At 39.4% G+C, this 17,846-nt stretch overlaps 1 protein-coding gene across 6 annotated transcripts in view; it reads right to left on the bottom strand.

Annotated features, from left to right (window-relative positions):
• MAST4 (microtubule associated serine/threonine kinase family member 4) overlaps window positions 1-17,846 on the bottom strand; it is a 605,067-nt gene that overhangs the window by 49,694 nt on the left and 537,527 nt on the right. For all 6 annotated transcript variants that reach the window (XM_065905692.1, XM_065905694.1, XM_065905693.1 and 3 more), the window contains 7 exons: window positions 16,855-17,012; window positions 14,612-14,687; window positions 12,552-12,761; window positions 10,453-10,554; window positions 7,970-8,102; window positions 4,132-4,199; window positions 1,687-1,772 (listed from right to left, as the gene is read on the bottom strand). In XM_065905692.1, coding sequence (XP_065761764.1) covers window positions 1,687-1,772; window positions 4,132-4,199; window positions 7,970-8,102; window positions 10,453-10,554; window positions 12,552-12,761; window positions 14,612-14,687; window positions 16,855-17,012 — 833 coding nt within the window. The remainder of the gene's footprint in view (window positions 1-1,686; window positions 1,773-4,131; window positions 4,200-7,969; window positions 8,103-10,452; window positions 10,555-12,551; window positions 12,762-14,611; window positions 14,688-16,854; window positions 17,013-17,846) is intronic.

The raw sequence follows: 17,846 nt of genomic DNA, 5'->3' as shown, positions 1-17,846 counted from the left end.
AAGAGATCCTTGAATGGCTTCAATTCATGGCCCACAAGGGATCCACCTGTTCAGCCAGTTCACAGAACCCCGCCATAGCATCTTGATCAGGTGGGCCCATGGGTGTGACTCGATTCAAACTTTAAGTTCAAAATAATTAAATCTTAGAGGAAATCTGTCAGAAACACAGTGAGAGATTAACTTGAAGTGTAAAAAAGAAAAAAAAAGTTTTGGCTGATCAGCACAGGCTCCCGCAGGCAGCTTGTAAGCCCATTAATGACTTGGCCTGCGTCCTGGGTGTTTACGGATTCATAGCTTGTTTAACTTCTTGTATATTCCCAACCATTCCCCAAAGTGTGATATACCTCATCTACTATACAGTGGTTTAATTGCACTACAAATGAGTTTACTCAACCAATTAGAACTCCATATACAGCTAAGATATTTGCTCAAATTTTATAAAAGTGGTGCTTCACCGACAATCCTGTGCCAGAATTTCACTTCCAATAAAATCAAGCAGTGCTCATACCCACAGATCCCTTAAATCAAAGTTCAGTCTTCTTTCTAATCAAAGAAGAACTCCTCAGAGAATCCCCAGAACGAAAAAGGACTAAAAGCCAACAATATATAAATAAAACCCACAAACAACCACATGCTAAAATGATCTTCTTAGGCAGGAGAGTTTCAGTGAGGTCCTTGAAAAAAATAAAACATTGCAAAAAAAAAACATCAGAAAGCATTTATAAGCCACATCAGGAAATATGCCATTTGACATAATCCTGAAAACAAATCAGTGAGGCATAGAAAGAACTCACAAATGTTTAAGTTCTTCACTAAGTTAATGGTGTGGAAAATATTAGAGGTGAAAAAAATCGTAAGAAGAAACATCCCTTGTGGCATAACAAAAATCGTTTCTATCTCATCTGCTCATGTGTGTGATAAATGGCAATAAATGTCTACGGGATGGTTTATTGCCCTCCACCTACAGATGGAATTGCGATTAATACTTAATTAAACTAGAGTTCTGGGCTGTCTAAAGTGGATCAGGACACAGTTTGTGTATGAATTATCCTTCCAAATTATTAGTAACTCAAGAAGGATCTTGTCAGTATTGACCTTAAGCCATGAGAAAGAAACTCTGTGTCTATAAAACTGAGTCAAGGAAGGGGCACCACTAATATAATCAGACTACAGCATAGAGGCCAATTGAAAAAAAAAATTCTGGCGTAACAGAAAGACAAAGAATTGTATTACTTTATATTTTCAATCAGCCTTCTTATTTAAGTTCTTCTCTTCCAAGGCTGACTGCTGGTCAGGCAGGAAATACTGGCTAATCCTCAAGAAGAAATGCTATAAATGGAATTTATATATATTCAAATATATATATACATAAATATACAGCCAGATGTATATATGTATCTATATATCTACATATAAACAGGCATATGCAAAAATGTTCCCTTATTTTAGAAATTTTTGTTTTCTAAAGTCTTTCTCTCCAACCCTCTACAATAACTCCTACCCATGTCACTTGAAATACTTTCTGTTGAGGTATTCAATGAAAAATGATTTGGGCTTCAGCTTCTACCCATTAAATGAAGGAGCAGTGATCTGAAAACTAAAGTCCCCAACAATATCTATTTGGCATTAAGATCAATGTGAAGAATATATTTCAAGAAAACAATAGAGTTTTCTTGAATTACTCACCCATAGGCTCCATTGCTGATCAATTTAATCGTTTCAAAATCACTTTCCCGAGGTTTCCTTCGAAGTTTCAGGGAAGCATTAGAGCTCTTGGAGACGAAACACGGATGTTAAAAAAAAAAAAAAAAAACAGCACAGAATTTAAGAAAATTATTTTAGCAGCAAAATAATTAATATCTGAATTACATGCTCTCTTGTTTAAAATGTTAAAGTGCAGTATTACAGCCAAAGGAAGCTGGGGGACAACTTTAAAGATCAATTTTCCAAAGCAGCGCTGATAAACTATTCCTCACCACAGTGGCTCAGATTCACTGAACTGAACCTCATTTCCGTGAGATAGAGGCAGCAAGGTTTTGAAAATTTCTGATTTTAATTTACCTCTGTAAAGTATTTGGGTGAACCTCATCCTAGTCTTCTAAAGTTTTTTAAGTCTTTAAAGTTATCTTAAAGTTTTAAGTCCAAAATGCCAAAGCTTAATTCTGCTTTTAGTCAATTAGAATAGAATGGGCTAGAGTGGCTCTATGCAGGCTAGTGGACCATGTGACTTGTCTGCCCGACCCAGAGCGTCTCTATTTCACTCCTATGGCAACCTTTCCCGTCTGGAGAAGGTAGCTGGCAATGAATGGGATGGCCAAGCAGAGCAGGCCTGTCTTTCTTTACTTCTGTTCATTGTAAGTCTTACCATGGTTTAGATACCAATTTTCAAAAAGACAGCCCTTTTAAAAGTTCAGCTCACAGAATAAACAGTGTTTTGTTTTTCTACAAAATTGTCTCACACTCTGTGTATCTTAGCACTGAGAGGTAGTTAACAGTCATTTTGCTTCCTCTGCATAGACCAGAATCCCCTCCTCATAATTTTGGAAGAACCTCCATGACTCTGAGGAATCCTCCCTGGCTCAGAGATGGCGCCCACTGACCTGCTGCCCACCATCCTTGGAAGACTTAGACTGACCTTCACACCTTCCTGGGTGACTTCAGTATCTACACAGAGAGCTCACCAAACAACCGGGTCCGGGTCTACTTGACCTCCTCAACTCAAACAGCTCCCTTCTCTACTTCTCCCTGGCCTCTGGCCACAGGACCTGGGTCTACTCATCCCCTGTGAGCACTCTACCTCAGGAAACATAATCCAAGGCTGGGACCACTTACTTGTTCAGCCACCCCACTCTGACTGTTCTCCAGAGCTCGGGCTGCAAAGACCCTGAACCAGTCTCTGTCTCATTAATTCTTCCTCACCTGCTCCCGTGAATGCCTCCTAAGCCACCTAGACCGTCCACCAGAAACTCTCCCTCTGGGGGCTGGAAGGTCCCGCACCTTATACACAACTGTCTGCCTGATGGCTCTCCTTGGATGTCTCAAAGGAACTTCAGCTTTAGCGCCTTCAAAATTCTGGCAGTTATAATGAAACTAATTAAAAAGTTGCCTTTATTTAGCATTTACTACGTGAGGCTGTCCTAACCATTTCACACAGACTACCTCCGTTAATATTTCATACATATTTTATAGATGAGGAAACTGAGGTATAGAGAGATTCCCACAGCTACTGTGAAGTGAAGCCAGGCTGGAAATCTGGCAATCTGGCTCCGGAGTCTGGGCGTTTCATCCCCCAGGCTATACAGCCGCCCCTCTCTGCTCACCACCCCTGACGCTTGGGGGTGGCCCGTCCTGGTTCCTCTTCCTCTGATCACAAACAGGAAGGATGGCGTCAGCACGAGGCCCTCTCACCTGCGCTGCAGCCTTTCAGATGGCTTCCCCAGGGTCCCCCCGGCCCGCTCCCCTCACCCATCTTCTTCCTGCGCTGCGATCAGTGTGACTTTCTTCCCGCTGTAACTCTATTAGGGTCATCGCCTTATCTACTCCTCCCCACCCCACCCCACGACACACACGCCTTTCCTCCACAGCACCACAGCTTCCCACTGTTCTTCGAAAGAAACGATTTGACACAGATGAACAGCAAGGACGTCTGTGTGCAGTTTTAACCAGAGCTGGAGGGTTTTAACATGAAGCTGAAGGCTACACGGCCACCGTCACTCTAAGGCCCTCAGAAGCGCTCTCCTACCACGTGTCTCCTGATGTTTCCTTGGCCTGGAAAGTTCCCTCTGCCCCTTCTCATCCTAGTAACCCCTCACATGTCAAGCACCCCTTCCTTAGGAGATCTTTCTGGACTGGCAAGATGAAGCTAAGTCTCTTTATGTTATGTTCCAGGAACACGTGGCCCTTTTTCTTCATCAATCTCCTTCAAGTTTCTCATTTTGATTTTTGTGCATGATTTCCTTATATCAATTTGTTTCTCTTTGAAGAGAGGGGCTAAAGTTATACACCTAGTGCCTTGCCTACAGAAGCACAATAAATATGTGTTGAACAAATAAAGTAATTAACACAGCCAAAATCTCCAGATGCTCATAAACAGAAAAACCAACATCCTACTTCATCAAGAAAGATACTTACACTCACTGATTCATCTGTTTCTGGTGTTTCTGCTGTCCCACTATCATAGTTTCCCAGCTGAGCCATTTCTAAATTGAAAAAAAAAAAGCAAAATTTAAGAGAAATAGGACTATTGCAATTGGACAGCAGTACTATGCTATTAATAAAACTAAAGAAAAACTATTTTCTTCAATATTAAAAAAAAAAGAAAAATTTACTCTATACTCCAAGGTACACATGGGGAAATCTTAAATCCAAAATGGCAAGAACCAACAACTGATATTTTGAAACTGTTCATTACATGCCCTTTTCCCGAGAACCGCATTCCCTATGAATAGTTAGACATAGTCCTACTCGGAGGTGGGCGTCTGCGCACGCTAGCAGGACCCACTGGTTGACACAATCACCACAGCGTGGAAAGGGTTTGGAGGGTTCAACGACTATGCCTGTAAACAGATACTCAGGAGAGGCAAGTTTCCTAGGCTCTGACAGGCATCAGAGAGGCACTGCCTATAGCTCAGAGCTTGAGTCTCAGGTTGATGAGCCACCCTTTGCTCTACCCCATCACATGCAGAGACAGCAAGCATTTCCTAGTCCATGAGAATTCGCAATTTGTCAGAAAGGAAGCAACAGTAACTGTTAAGAAGAATTCGGAGTTGAGATGACTTGAGCTACCCCCACTAAGAGCACTTAACTAGTGAGTTCTTAACCTTGGGCTCTTTCTCTGTAGGATGGAAACTATGCTGTTTATCTCAGTTTTTTATGAGTATGACAAGGGATATGCATATAAAGCTCTTAGCATATTAACTAACAAAAATTAAGTGCTTATTGAATGTTGATTGTTATTTATTACTATTAATTATACCATGTAAAGGAGTCAGTTCTGGGCTGGATGCCACATGCTTGACACCAGTCTAAATTCTACCCTACTGGTCTCGTTATGAGACAAAGCATTTAATTGCTCAACCAATACTGGAATGCATCCTTGAGTCTATATAAGTAAATGAGAAAACTGAACTCATTTTATGGTTTGTTTTGATTTCTATACTTAAGAGAAAAAAACAAAACATGTTTAATTTAAAAAAAGAACGTGCCCTCAAAAAAAAACAAAAAACAAAAAACAATAACCCTCAAAAAAAATAAAAAAAGAACGTGAAAGAATTTTCTCCAAAACTTTGATAGGGGGTTATCTCTAAGTGGCAGGATCACAAATAATTTGAATTTTCTAATTTTAAAAAATCAAACAAGTATAATAAAGAGTTACAGTTTTTAGTTACATATTTTTGTGTGTATCTAATATTACTTCCTATGTGCTCAGAATTTCATGGATTCATGTTCTTATAAATATAATCATCCTTTCTTGGGAGAGATTACACATAAAAGATATGAAGCAAAGCAACACTAGAGTGTTGCCTTTAGAGAAAAATTAACTACAGAAATTAAAATAACTGGAGATTGACACTATACCAGGTTACTTACAGAGGAAATCCAGGAATTAAAAATGAGCTCAGTAAAAACTGTGTGCTTTCTTTGTGTCATTTGAATGAGTCAACATCCTCTGTGGCTAGCACTGTGAAGTCATGGACTAGGAGGTAAATTATAATGTATTCAGTTGGAGGGGCTCAAAGTATTTGTGTGTCATATCTGACTCTGCAATCCTATGGACTGTACACTGCCAGGCTCCTGTTTGTGGAATTCTCCAGGCAAGAATACTGGAGTGGGTAGCCATCCCCTTCTCCAGGGGATCTTCCCAACCCAGGGATCAAACCCGGGTCTCCTGCACTGCAGGCAGATTCTTTACCACCTGAGTCACCAGGGAAGCCCCCAAACTGCAACAGTAACTAACACTTATTAAGCATTATTATACATCTTGGGTACAGAGGTGACTCATATAAACCTAAAACGACGATATGAAGAGGTGCCATTACTCAGTTTTTAGGGAACGCACTGAGGCACAGGAAGCTCATCAGTCTGATCAGGGTGGCCCACCTACAGTGCTGACACTCTGGGCAGTCCCATGCCAAACCCTGACTCTGAACCCTCAAAAGGCAAGTTTTAGGTCTGCCAGTGTCCATGATGACAAGAAGGCAAACATACATAGATCAGAGTTTGGAATAATCATGTTTTAAGTGATTATGGCAAACAGATTAAAAATTATCCTTGGATCTGAATCCAGAAAATCAAAAAGTTAAAAACACAGCTCTTAGTGATAAATTTGTATAACTAAAACATGAAACTTGTCAAAAATCAGTGTTAAACATTTTTTAAGACTATAAAGGTATATAAATGGGCCTCAGGTTATTCCCCTACCAAAGGTTCAGTCTACAGCAATATTTCCTGCCAGGTAAGAAAACTGTGAAGAGCTCACTCGGTCTACAATTCAAGGGCTGACACAACCTTAACTCTACCAGCGTGAAGAGTCACTATAATACACTTTGACAGCCTCCCCCACTCCAATTATTTTCATAAAAAAACAAATTAAAAGATGGTTCTGTTTTAAATAGAGTTGCTGCTAAATAACTATTATCTGGGAAATACATATTATTTGTAAGCAGTGGGTAGTAATGGAATGGAACCAAGAGTCAGCTTTTGAAGCAGGAAGCTAAGGCATCATTTTGTAATGCCTGAAGAGATTTTTAAAACTCATCTAAATACCATTAAACATCTGCCCTTTTTATTTCATTGATTTAAACCATTTCTGAAGACTCATGATTCAAAAAGGTAAAGATGGTAATTTAAAAGCCATGGGGAAAAATCTCTCCCCAGGGAACTTTTCAGAAAAGCAGCCACCAGTCTCCGATAAGTGATGAATCTGTTGTGGTATTGCTTTCAGTACAGTATAAATTTATCTGGCATTATCTCCCCGTAATGCATGCATCATTTCACTGGAAGCAAAGACTTGATGGCCATAGAGCAGACAAAGCGGGGGAAATAGGAGAGCAGGCAGAGAGCAGCAGGTTCCCTGGCTGTAGATGGGAACATATCTGTGCCAACAGTTAGCATCATCACAAACAATTTAGCAAGATAAACACTGTTTGCAACTTCAATTTAATGAACCAGGAAGACGATTTTGAATAAAGGAGTCCATGATTGTTTTTGAGTCTTTTCAGGCAGTATATAACCTAAGTGTTTTAAATGACAATCCCAAACAATAATGAACAGGAAAAGGTGGTGACAGGGGTGGTTTGCCAATATCAGATTTGGGAAAAAACAAAAAACAACCCACTAACAGGGTGCTTCCCTTTCTCTGCATTTAATAGCAGTAGACTTCTTTTTTTTTTTTAATCAAGCAGAAATCCTTGCTTAAGTTCTAGAAAGCCTTCTCTCTCCAACTGGCTCCCCAGTATATATATATTATAATATATATATATATATATATATATATTACTATTTTTCATACTTTTCTGAGATAAGTAAGTAAAAATAGATTTACAAAGACTGCACCTGACTTAATCACCAGTGATCAGTTACCTTACTCCTCAGTTACATTGAGATGTCACTTTTAAGTTAAATGTAGTTAACTTCTTTACCAACATGTAAAAAATGTGCACCCCTGAGAAGAATCAAGTAGCGCTTCCCAGGAGAAACAACACCCCAAGAAGATGGAAATCTAAACCTTCCTGGAAATAAGTTTCAGGCTGAGAAGCCTTCAGGATTTCAAGGTCTCCTCCCCACTCTAGGTAAACACAAAACTCGATTTAGAGCTCTTTTCTTTGGGTCACAATTGGCCCCCAGATTTGGCCTTTTCACCAGATAGTGGTCAAAACAAGAAGAAAAAGGAAAGATTTGCCACTAAGTTCTTCAATGAGGCCATGATGAATAAGCAGGTAAAAGGTCAACCCAACCAGGTACTACTCACCTTCCAGAGGATCTTTATTGAGGCCAAGCTGGCTAATGATGTACCTGGGAATGTCAGTTTTAATACCCTGTCCTTCTTTGGCATGGCCTTCTGCTGCTTCTAATAGGTAGTAAAATTCTTCAGGATCAAATTCCTAAAAGAAGACAAACACAGATGTATACTTCTTTGAGCCAAAATTGTCTAACGTTTTATTACATAAACCCTATTCACAGTGAAATTGCTGGATACATATGGTTGTAAGTTATTTATACTGAAAGAAGGCAAAAGGATTACTTCATTTAAAAAGCATATAATTTTCAGGTCATATTCAAAGCCTAATCATACTCTAAGACATTAAATCCTTGGTAACCTAAAGATAATTTCCATTTCCAATTTCCTTGTAATGTGACTTTGAAGGTACCAGGCTCCACTTAAGCTATCTATCCTACTGAAAATGAACAGGTCTGAATTTTTAACTGTGCCATTTTAGAAAAGTTTTAAAAATCCATGAATCTCTTCCAAAGAGATTCAGTTTCTCTCTCTGCCCAAAGAACCTAAGAAGAAGTAATATGAGAATGCATTTTTCTGAAAAGGTTTGAAGGAAACTCCTTTAGTGTAGAGGTGTCCAAAAATATTAGAAAGAAAAATCTCAAAATTACCACTTTTATCATTGAACTCTAAAATTATGCTACAAAATTAGTACTTCCAGTTACCTCTTTGTAAAAATTCGGTAACATTCTCTTAAACAGTTCACCTTTGGCTGGCTGTTGCTTCTAAATGAAAAAGCATGCTAGAAATGGAGTAAAGCCAAAGCAATGTCCACACTCAGTACCCTTTACAGAAACCTAAAACCAGAGGCAAGGCAAGACTGGAACTACAGGCCTAAGATGAACGGTTGGGAGAAATACTCCCTAAAATTCTCAAACTCCAATTTCATCTGAGCTTTAAACAGCTCAAAAAGCAGCTCACGTGTTTCTATCTTTGATAGGCTACATGGACCTTTACTGCTTCTCTTCTGATTAAGACTGATTACTGTAAAAAAGTCATTTCCTCTTTGAAGGCAACATCTCTCTTAGCATGTCTGCTGCTGTCCAGAGAAGCAAATTTCAATGCGAAATGGTATTTCCCCCCAAACTGAACAACTGCAGGAAGTACAAGCTTGTGGAGCATAATTCAAAAGGTACAACACAAAGAGCAGGGAAAAAACCAGTCTTCCTTCTGCCGGTATCTGGCAGTCACACGGTTCTCCGCCCCAGAGGCATCCGGAGCATTTTGCTTTCCCTTTATTCTTCCAGAGACGCTCAAATGCTGAATGGTGCTTTTGAGTCTAGGAGTCTCAGAGTCCCTGCATTGATGGAAAAACTTCCTCCACCATACGCCTACCTTTCTTCTCTAGACTTACCCTCTACCACATCTCACTATGCACTAGTATAAGTTTATGAGGCTGTAAACATTTCACTGTTATTAAAAAACCACAAATCTTAATTACAATAAGAATAAAACCAAAATAATATCACCAAGTATGTATATGTGTGTGTACATCTAAAGTTCTGAAAAGCTGTATTGTATGCAGTGTTATAAATATCAATACTCTAATGGCTTGTGAACTTAAAAGTGAGTTTTGATACTACTTGAAGCCCCATGAAACTATTTTTTTGTTTGAACCCTCATCTTTGTTCACAGTGTTGACTGACATTTCAATCAAAACAACATAAAATAAAACAAAGATTTTCAAACAGGAAAATGGTCACCGACTAAAGAAAGTATAACCGATAAATTAATCGTGGAAAGTTTCATTCCTTGAGGTCTGGATAAGGCCCTACTGTATTCTCCAAATGGGCTGCTGACAAGCCCTTATTTCGAACATGCCACACTTCAAAAGTAAGAGTTATAACCACAGGTTACCATTTATCCTAGCTCTGATTTCCCTTTCTCTGCATCTTGGCATCTCCAGAAAAGTGAGGCACAGTGAATGTCTTGAACGAGCCCGAACAAAGAAATTATGCTGAGATAAAGTCAAGTGCATTATTTCATAATCAATTTTTTAGGTTTGACCAGAATGTGATAACAACCACCTCTCAACACAAGTCCTAGAATTTTACCGAAAACCAGAGAAGGAAAGCACAGATGTTGTCATCAACATTCATGAGTTGCTGTTCCTCTTGACTCTTTCTTGGGCTTCCATGGTGGCTCAGACCACAAAGAGTGTGCCTGCAATGCGGGAGACCTGGGTTTGATCCCTGGGTTTGGAAGTTCCCCTGGAGAAGGAAGTGGCAACCCACTCCAATATTCTTGCCTGGAAAATCCACGGAAGGAGGAGCCTGGCAGGCTACAGTTCATGGGTTCTCAAAGAGTCAGACACGACTGAGCGACTTCACTTTCTCTTTCTTGACTCTTTCCTTTTAGCTCTGTCTCTGAAGCCAAATGTAACTGGGGCTTTCGGGTGGTCCCTGCTTTCCCACAGTTAACAATAAATAACAAAGTCACTTCGAGGGACAACTTACCAGGCACTCTAATAAGCGAGCAGGGCGGGCGATAACAATCAGGATCTTTCGAACTAGTTGTTTAATAAATGCCAGCTCTCCGCTTTCTGAACGATTGTGAGCCTATGAGGAAGCAATGAAAAGAATGATGAGAGAGTTGCTCCATTAAATGGGAAAGAAAATCAGCAAAGCATGCTAATTAGATAACTGAAAATATTCAAAAACTAAGTGACTTAGAAAATACTTTTAAAAGATTGATAAGCAGACATTATCTCTACATAAACGGACACTACTAAACGTCTAGATCTACCAAATGGCTCCATTAGCTACATTTTAATTGCAAAATGTTGATTTATTCTCTGTGTTAAAAATCAAACATTAGGGCTCTTAATGTGAGCCATGAATGAAGGAGACATTAAAGGTTTATGACACATCAAGTACATGATACAAGCAGAGTGGATAGTTGATGAGGAACCTTGATATTCCACATATAACTGGAGAAGCTGTATGCTGCTTATATCAAATGTTAGGTGAATAATTAAATCAAATGCAACTTTCCAAAATGTAGGTAGAGTAACTATATACAAACAAAAACACAACAGCTAACATTTAAAAGAAAAAATAGAGAAAATGACCATTGGGGAATGATTATAAAATAAAATGTGTTTAAAGACAACCAACTGGCAACTATAACTATAGACCCTGATGGTGTTCTTTATGTTACACATATATATATTCCCCTGCCCAAGAGAAAAATTTCTCTAAAAGTCAACAGTTAATCTATTATATGGTGCATTCACATGATTTTTTGAAACCCTAAGATTTTTTTCTAATTGCCATGAAACAGCTTGCCAAGTCTATCATATAGAAACAAAATTAAGTGGGGTATTTCAATGCAAATAGCTTCAGCTATGGATTCAAGCCTTCACAGGGAAAGCCTATGAAGGAATGAACCACAGAACTTAACTGGTAATTATAACAATATTCTGATACAGAACTGAGAAATTAAGAAGAAAATATCTCACAGAGGTAAATACATTTTTATCGTAATTTATAGTAGCATTGGTCTATGACATATTGGAAACTGACAATAAAACCCCAGAATACAGTGTTCACACAAAGATAGTCTGAGAAACACTGCCTCTGTGGGCTACAAAAGGTTGAAATGTGAGAAATGGGGACAGAGCACAGAACTCTATTGGGAGGTTTAGATGGGAAAGGGAAGAAAAATAGTGGCTGCTTGTCAGATAGGACTGTCTCATCTTGCCACAACTAAATTCAGTATGAGCAAGGACAGATGGATTCCTAGAAAACTAGGATGCCAATATTTTCATTCAGTTCCATGCAATTATTTACATAATCATCCTTAGAGAAAACCACCTACGGTTTTATTTACATGGGCATAATGTATGCCGATGGGATACAAAAATACAATCTATCCAAATATATAGGCTAAATAGGTTTTACTTGTAGGCTGTGGATGATCAATTTCAATCAGGACAGCAATATTATGCACTAATTCCATCCAAACATGCACACTCCCTTCCTGTCTTGGGTGTTATCAGGAGCTAGGCATGCAAGTGTTAGGCCTGGAAGAGGCCTGTGTTTATCTGTCATTTTAGAAATTGAATATTTTGTTAGAAGAAATATTGACACCAATGAAAATGTAAGTTGCCATTTACTACCCAGTACCACATGCAGGTTAATTAACAGGACACATGGCCTGAAAGAAGCCAGCAATTTTCCATTTAGCTTTTCCAGATATTAGAACTAGATAGCATCATCAAATAATGCACGTACATTCAGGCAATTTTTAACTTTATGGTTAAGGAGGGGGGAAAATCACTGCTTCATAATCTTTCACAATCCACTTATCCAACAGCCATAGACTGCTGGGTCCCAAGGTTCTTGTAAAGGTTATTACATTAACTTTCTATTACTCTAAATGTTGACCTGAATCAATTTATAGCAAGTAGCAATCAATTTTTTTCTTCTTCTTTGCTTCTGTGTAAAACGAACTCCATCTCATTGTTGAAACTTGTTAGGCAAATGCACTCATAAAATTTGTCTTTTTTCAGAGTAAAAGCAAAACAAATCAAAAAACTTTATAAGATCCATACCTCCTGTAGCAACTTATCTAATTTGTGCTGTAATTCAAGGAAGTATCGTGAGGTGATGAGACCCTGGTGGGATTTATCCAAACAATCGCGAGCCAGTTCAATAATCTGATGGTGAGTGAAGCTGAGCACTCCATCTGCAAGGGGGAGGACGTGGTCTGGAGAGTAGCTGGTGATGATTTCTTTTAGGCGCTCTTCCATCTGAGCTGTAGCCTGTTCACAGAAGACATGCACACACAGACATTATACAATCACCACATTTATTTAGTATTTTTGGAGACCTCTACAAGTTATCAAATAGAATTCTAGAAATTAAATTTAAAAGAAGCCTCACTTCTGTATGATACTATAAAATGCCAAATACATATATGTCATTATACATGTGTCAAAACCCACAGAATATATAATACAGGAGTGAACCCTAATGTAACCTATGGACTTGGGGTGATTACAATGTGTCAGTGTTGGTTTGTCAATGATAACAAATGAACGACTCTGGGACCAGAGGTGTGTGTAGGGGGATGTTGATAAGAGGGGGTTGTGTATGTACGGGGTCAGGGAGCATCTGGAAACTCTCTGTACTTTCTGTTCAACTTTGCCATGAATCTAAAACTGCCTTAAAAATATAAAGTCTATTTGAAAAAAAGAAGAAGAAGAAGAAGCCTCACCAAGTGGAAAAAGAGGTATATACGAGAAACTGAATAAGTAATTATCAGGGTGATAATTACTTATTTTCTATGCCCTATCAAATGTAAAATGGTCCATGTAAGCTTCTCCAAATAACTCAGTATCTGTGAATTGTGTGCTGTCATTTCAAATCTTGGGCTCTTTCAGATAGTTTGCCGAAAATATCAAATACTTGCAGCTCTGTTTTTACCTATTCAAAAATCAGAACTGAAGTTAGAGTTCCTTAGGGTGAGCCAACAGTTTGCTCTCTTGGCTGTATTTTAATGTACCAGGAACAAGCATCTTATGCCAACAATACCCTTTCCTCAAAAAGCTACATCTTGGGCAAAAGGTCAAAGGAATTCCCTTGACAACATAAGTCTAAAATTTCCTTCCCAATTTTTATTTCATTCTCTACGATCCCCGATTGCCTAATCAATATTCCTTGCTTGCATTTATTGTATATGCTGGGAGATTATCTCTGCCTCCTGTTCCTTTCTAAAATCCTAACCAGTATTAACTAGTAAAGTCAGGATCTATATCCCTGGTGAACAAGTGGCATGTGATAAATGGCTAAAACGACCGTAATCAATGACATCAATGTTGGGTTCATTACAAATAATAAGCACTCCACTCCTGATTTATGAAGCCGAGGATTTCCTTTTGCTCTCCTGCCTAGGGTTACAAAGGTGATAAGGGGAGGAACGGGGACAGAATGGAGCGACTGTTTCTCCTAAATGTGTAGAAACCCACTGGTGGAAAAGCCATGGAGACTAGGGCATGGGGACTGGCAGACAGCAACTCTTTGCAGCCGGGGCAAGTGGCATCAACCCGTCTCCAAAGGCTCTCTGGTTCAGTCCAAATTCTACTGGCCCATCCAATGGGGAACACTGCAACTGGACTTTCCTTCTGAATAAAGAGGATTAGACTTATAATTGCTAAAGAGACTGGAAGTCACAGAAAAGAAAAATTAGGTGAGAAAAGTAAAAGACTTTTGACATAAACCCATTTACAGAATTCTGAGGAAGCTGAACAGTCTCTGCTGGACTAAGCAGCAGGCCCAGAATGGGCAGAAGGAGCCCCAGAATCTAGCGGCCTTTCAAAGCAGATGCTCATGGAGCATCTCCCAGCACCTCCACATCCAACTCGTCACAGTGGGCAGGTGAACCAATGGGATTTACTTTACAGCCATTTCAGTCCACAGAATGTTTGGCTGATTCTCAGCAGCTTTTAAAAGGGCTTAGTGATTTTATCTTTCTAAAGAAGGCTACAGTGCTATTTTATGCGAGTCATGACTGGACTGGACCATTACTTCCCTCGACAAAACCATCTTACAGACGCTAAACCTATGTTGCCTGTTCGTTTAGATGCTAGACATCTTCAATTCAATTCATTACCTTTGGGAACCTTTCTTTGTAGACATGGTTCATCATAATTATTTCATGGTCACAGCAGGCGGGAGAACGTCCAGGGCTGCAAGCAAAGCAAATTACCCTTTTAAACTTGCCACAGCATGAAATGAAAATAAGATTTTTATTTATAAACAATGGGTTGCAACAAAAATACTATGCAGCCTTTGTAAGAAAAGTATATTAGGTAATAAACTACAAAATCAGTCATTAGTGCACGCACACACACACACATACTCACAAACACAGAGAAACCCTGAATATGATTCAAAAAGAAAGCTCCAGAAGTAGAATGCTGAAAATTAACTATAGGTACAATATAAAAGTTCATAAAACATTCTTAAATTGCAGTTACATTTTGTATGTAGCATGTACTTGTGTGGTTCCAGAAACCAACGAATGAACTGGGATATAAAAGAGTACAAACAGCAATGTCCAGGGCACGCTGCAGTATCAATTTCACACTTTTATCATACATCTGCTCTCTGCCACGTGCCACTGAAGAGATTTAAGAGTTTCCCACAGCACAGGTGTCACCACCGAAATCCATTTTCTAGCTGGGATTGGGATGCTGGGGTAGGCACCGTGTGCAGTATGAAACAGAGGCACACAACTCTGAGGTTTTTTTTTTTTATTTCAACTGTAGACTCCTACTCCTTCCTAGTGGTTACACGGTTGGGCAACTGCAGGGTGACCTTATGTATTCCTGAGACGATATAGCTGCTTGCGCTAGCTATCCTGTGAACTCCTTTCATAATACAAAAAATGGTACCCATGTGGTAAAATACAACGGCTCTAAATGAACTCATAACATTTTATTCCATATCTCAGAATAATCTAACATGATTATACCACATGGCTATATTTACTACATGGCACTAAGAAGGTACAAAGGAAAAAAGAAAAAAAAAAACCCTTCTCAGCAAACTCTGATGTTCAACTGAACACCTGACAAACTATGTTTGAAAATAAACCTTCCTATCAAAGCAGGCCAGTTCTATATGCCATGGAGATCTCCTATTCTGGAGGACCCAGAGATGGACTACCCTGCCCCCCCTGCAGAGAAGGACCTGTTGTCCCAGCTGCTGGGGCTGTAGCAGCCTTCAGCAGTCAGGCCCCTTGGATATGCCCTCAGATGCAGAGTCCCCTCAGGCTTCCCCGGTGGCTCCGTGGTAAAGAATCCACTTGCAAGGCAGGAGCCTCAGCAGGCAGGTTCGATCCCTGGGTTGGGAAGGTCCCCAAAAGAAGGGAATGGCTACCCACTCCAGTATTCTTACCTGGAGAATTCCATGGACAGAGAAGCCTAGTGGGCTACAGTCCATGGGGTTGCAAACAGTCAGACACCGCTGAAGCAACTTGACATGCACGCAGAGCCCCCTCACCCAAGGCCAAGTCCTTCCCAGAGTGCCACATCCCAGGACTGAGTGGAGATGGAAAGGAAGGGTCATTTGGTCCAGAGGGACAGCTCTGATGGGTCATTTCCTCCCCAGAACTCCCTATGGGGTTGGTTGTGGCTGTTGGGCCTGCACAGTGGCTGGACTCCTCTTCTGCTCAATCCCACTACCCACTCCTTCACCCGGACAGGTGTAATTCCCAAGCACTCCTTAATAAATATCGTCATCTCTCTGTTAGAGTCACTCTCAGAGGAACCAAACAGTGACATCTATTTTTTTGTGAGACAAGGCCAAAATAAAACCAGCCCTACTCAATGTCAAATGGATTACATTTGGCATTGACAAAAATACAAGGGACACAAACTCCTGATGGTTCGCTCATACTCCTGGAGAAATTAAGACTTGTGATGAGAAGGAAAAATCCAAGACTTGGGTGGATTTTCATAAAAAGGAATCTGATGACCAAATGTGAACCTCAACACGCTGCCCTTCCCTTTTAGCCAAGCTTCTTTGCCAAATATTAATTGATGTAGCACCATAATTTGATGATCCGGAAATTTCCAACTAGAAGTTTCTCGGGTTGTCCTTGTCGTTCACTATGGTTTCTTTTACCACAGCAATTAGCAACTTGTAAAAATTTAAAAGAAAAATAGTAAGAGGCCTTTCAATGGTAATTTACTATATCATGTGTAGATGCAAAAAAAAAAATCACACTACATTTACAATAGTTCATAAACCAATTAACACATATATGAATTAGAGGACCCAAAGTCTTTCCCTGAAATGGTTGGAAAGAGGTTATCCAACTAATAAAACATTTCACTCAGGGCTACATACCTCAGGCTTCGGGAGCGGGGGCGCATGGGTGTGTTTCTGCATCTGTTCTCTGTGGTGATGCTTTCGGTGGTACAAAAATGTTTTGATAAGAAATGTAATTCATCAGGTGTCGGTTGATATGGTAACTGATGCAACTTCTCCTGGGAGGAACAGGATGACTACAACAAACCAAAGTGAGGTTTAATGACTATCTCAAAAAGAAATGCTTTAAATGAACATTAGGTCACAGCACTAAATTTTGTTATATCACCATGTTATACTGCATCTTTTCCATGTTATAATTACATTAGCTAGCGCCTATATGTATACCTTGATGTGGTCTCTAGAGGTCTAGATGGCTACCGTATTTTATCTCATTTGTCACAATTTCCTCAAAAATAGTTTACTCTAAAGAAAAACCAGGGTCTGAAAACGGATGGGACCCAGTCAAAGCCAAAGCAAGAAAGTGACAACTGCAGTGAGAATTTGGGAGCAATAAATGACATATTAGTTCTCAGCGGAGTGTGACATCCTCACTTCTAACACTTGCTATTCGGGTAAGTAACATAAAATTAATTCTATGATGTATAATCATAATTGAACTCTATGATGTATAATCATAAATAAAGTAATAAGGTAATGAGATCTGTCTTTTCAAAGCACGCTGTCCTTTGATGTGATTATCATCAATATGAGTCCTGGATAAAAAGGGGATGGGAAAAGAAAATACTTGTCTCACTTATGCCATTGTTTTAAAAACTGGGAATTGGAAATTTTTTCTGTGTTCTCAGGCTTAATGCTATTTTTTTTTTTTAGACAGCTTCCGTGGTGTTGCGTTTTTTTAATCCCTTGAATCTAGATGTTCTCTTTGAAAATCACTCGGCACTTAGAGCAAAGTAAGGTAGAAAAGGTGAATGGCTAAACAACACTGCTTTTAATCAACCTGAGAAATATAACTATTAAACAATGTGATTGCTTTTTTGTTTGTTTTTATTGAGAGGTAAACGCTTTAA

Source organism: Muntiacus reevesi, chromosome 14 (genome assembly GCF_963930625.1).
Source record: "Muntiacus reevesi chromosome 14, mMunRee1.1, whole genome shotgun sequence".
NCBI classification, from domain to species: domain Eukaryota; kingdom Metazoa; phylum Chordata; class Mammalia; order Artiodactyla; family Cervidae; genus Muntiacus; species Muntiacus reevesi.
The sequence above is the reverse complement of the archived record's forward strand: the minus strand, read 5'-3'. Positions and strand labels throughout refer to the sequence as shown.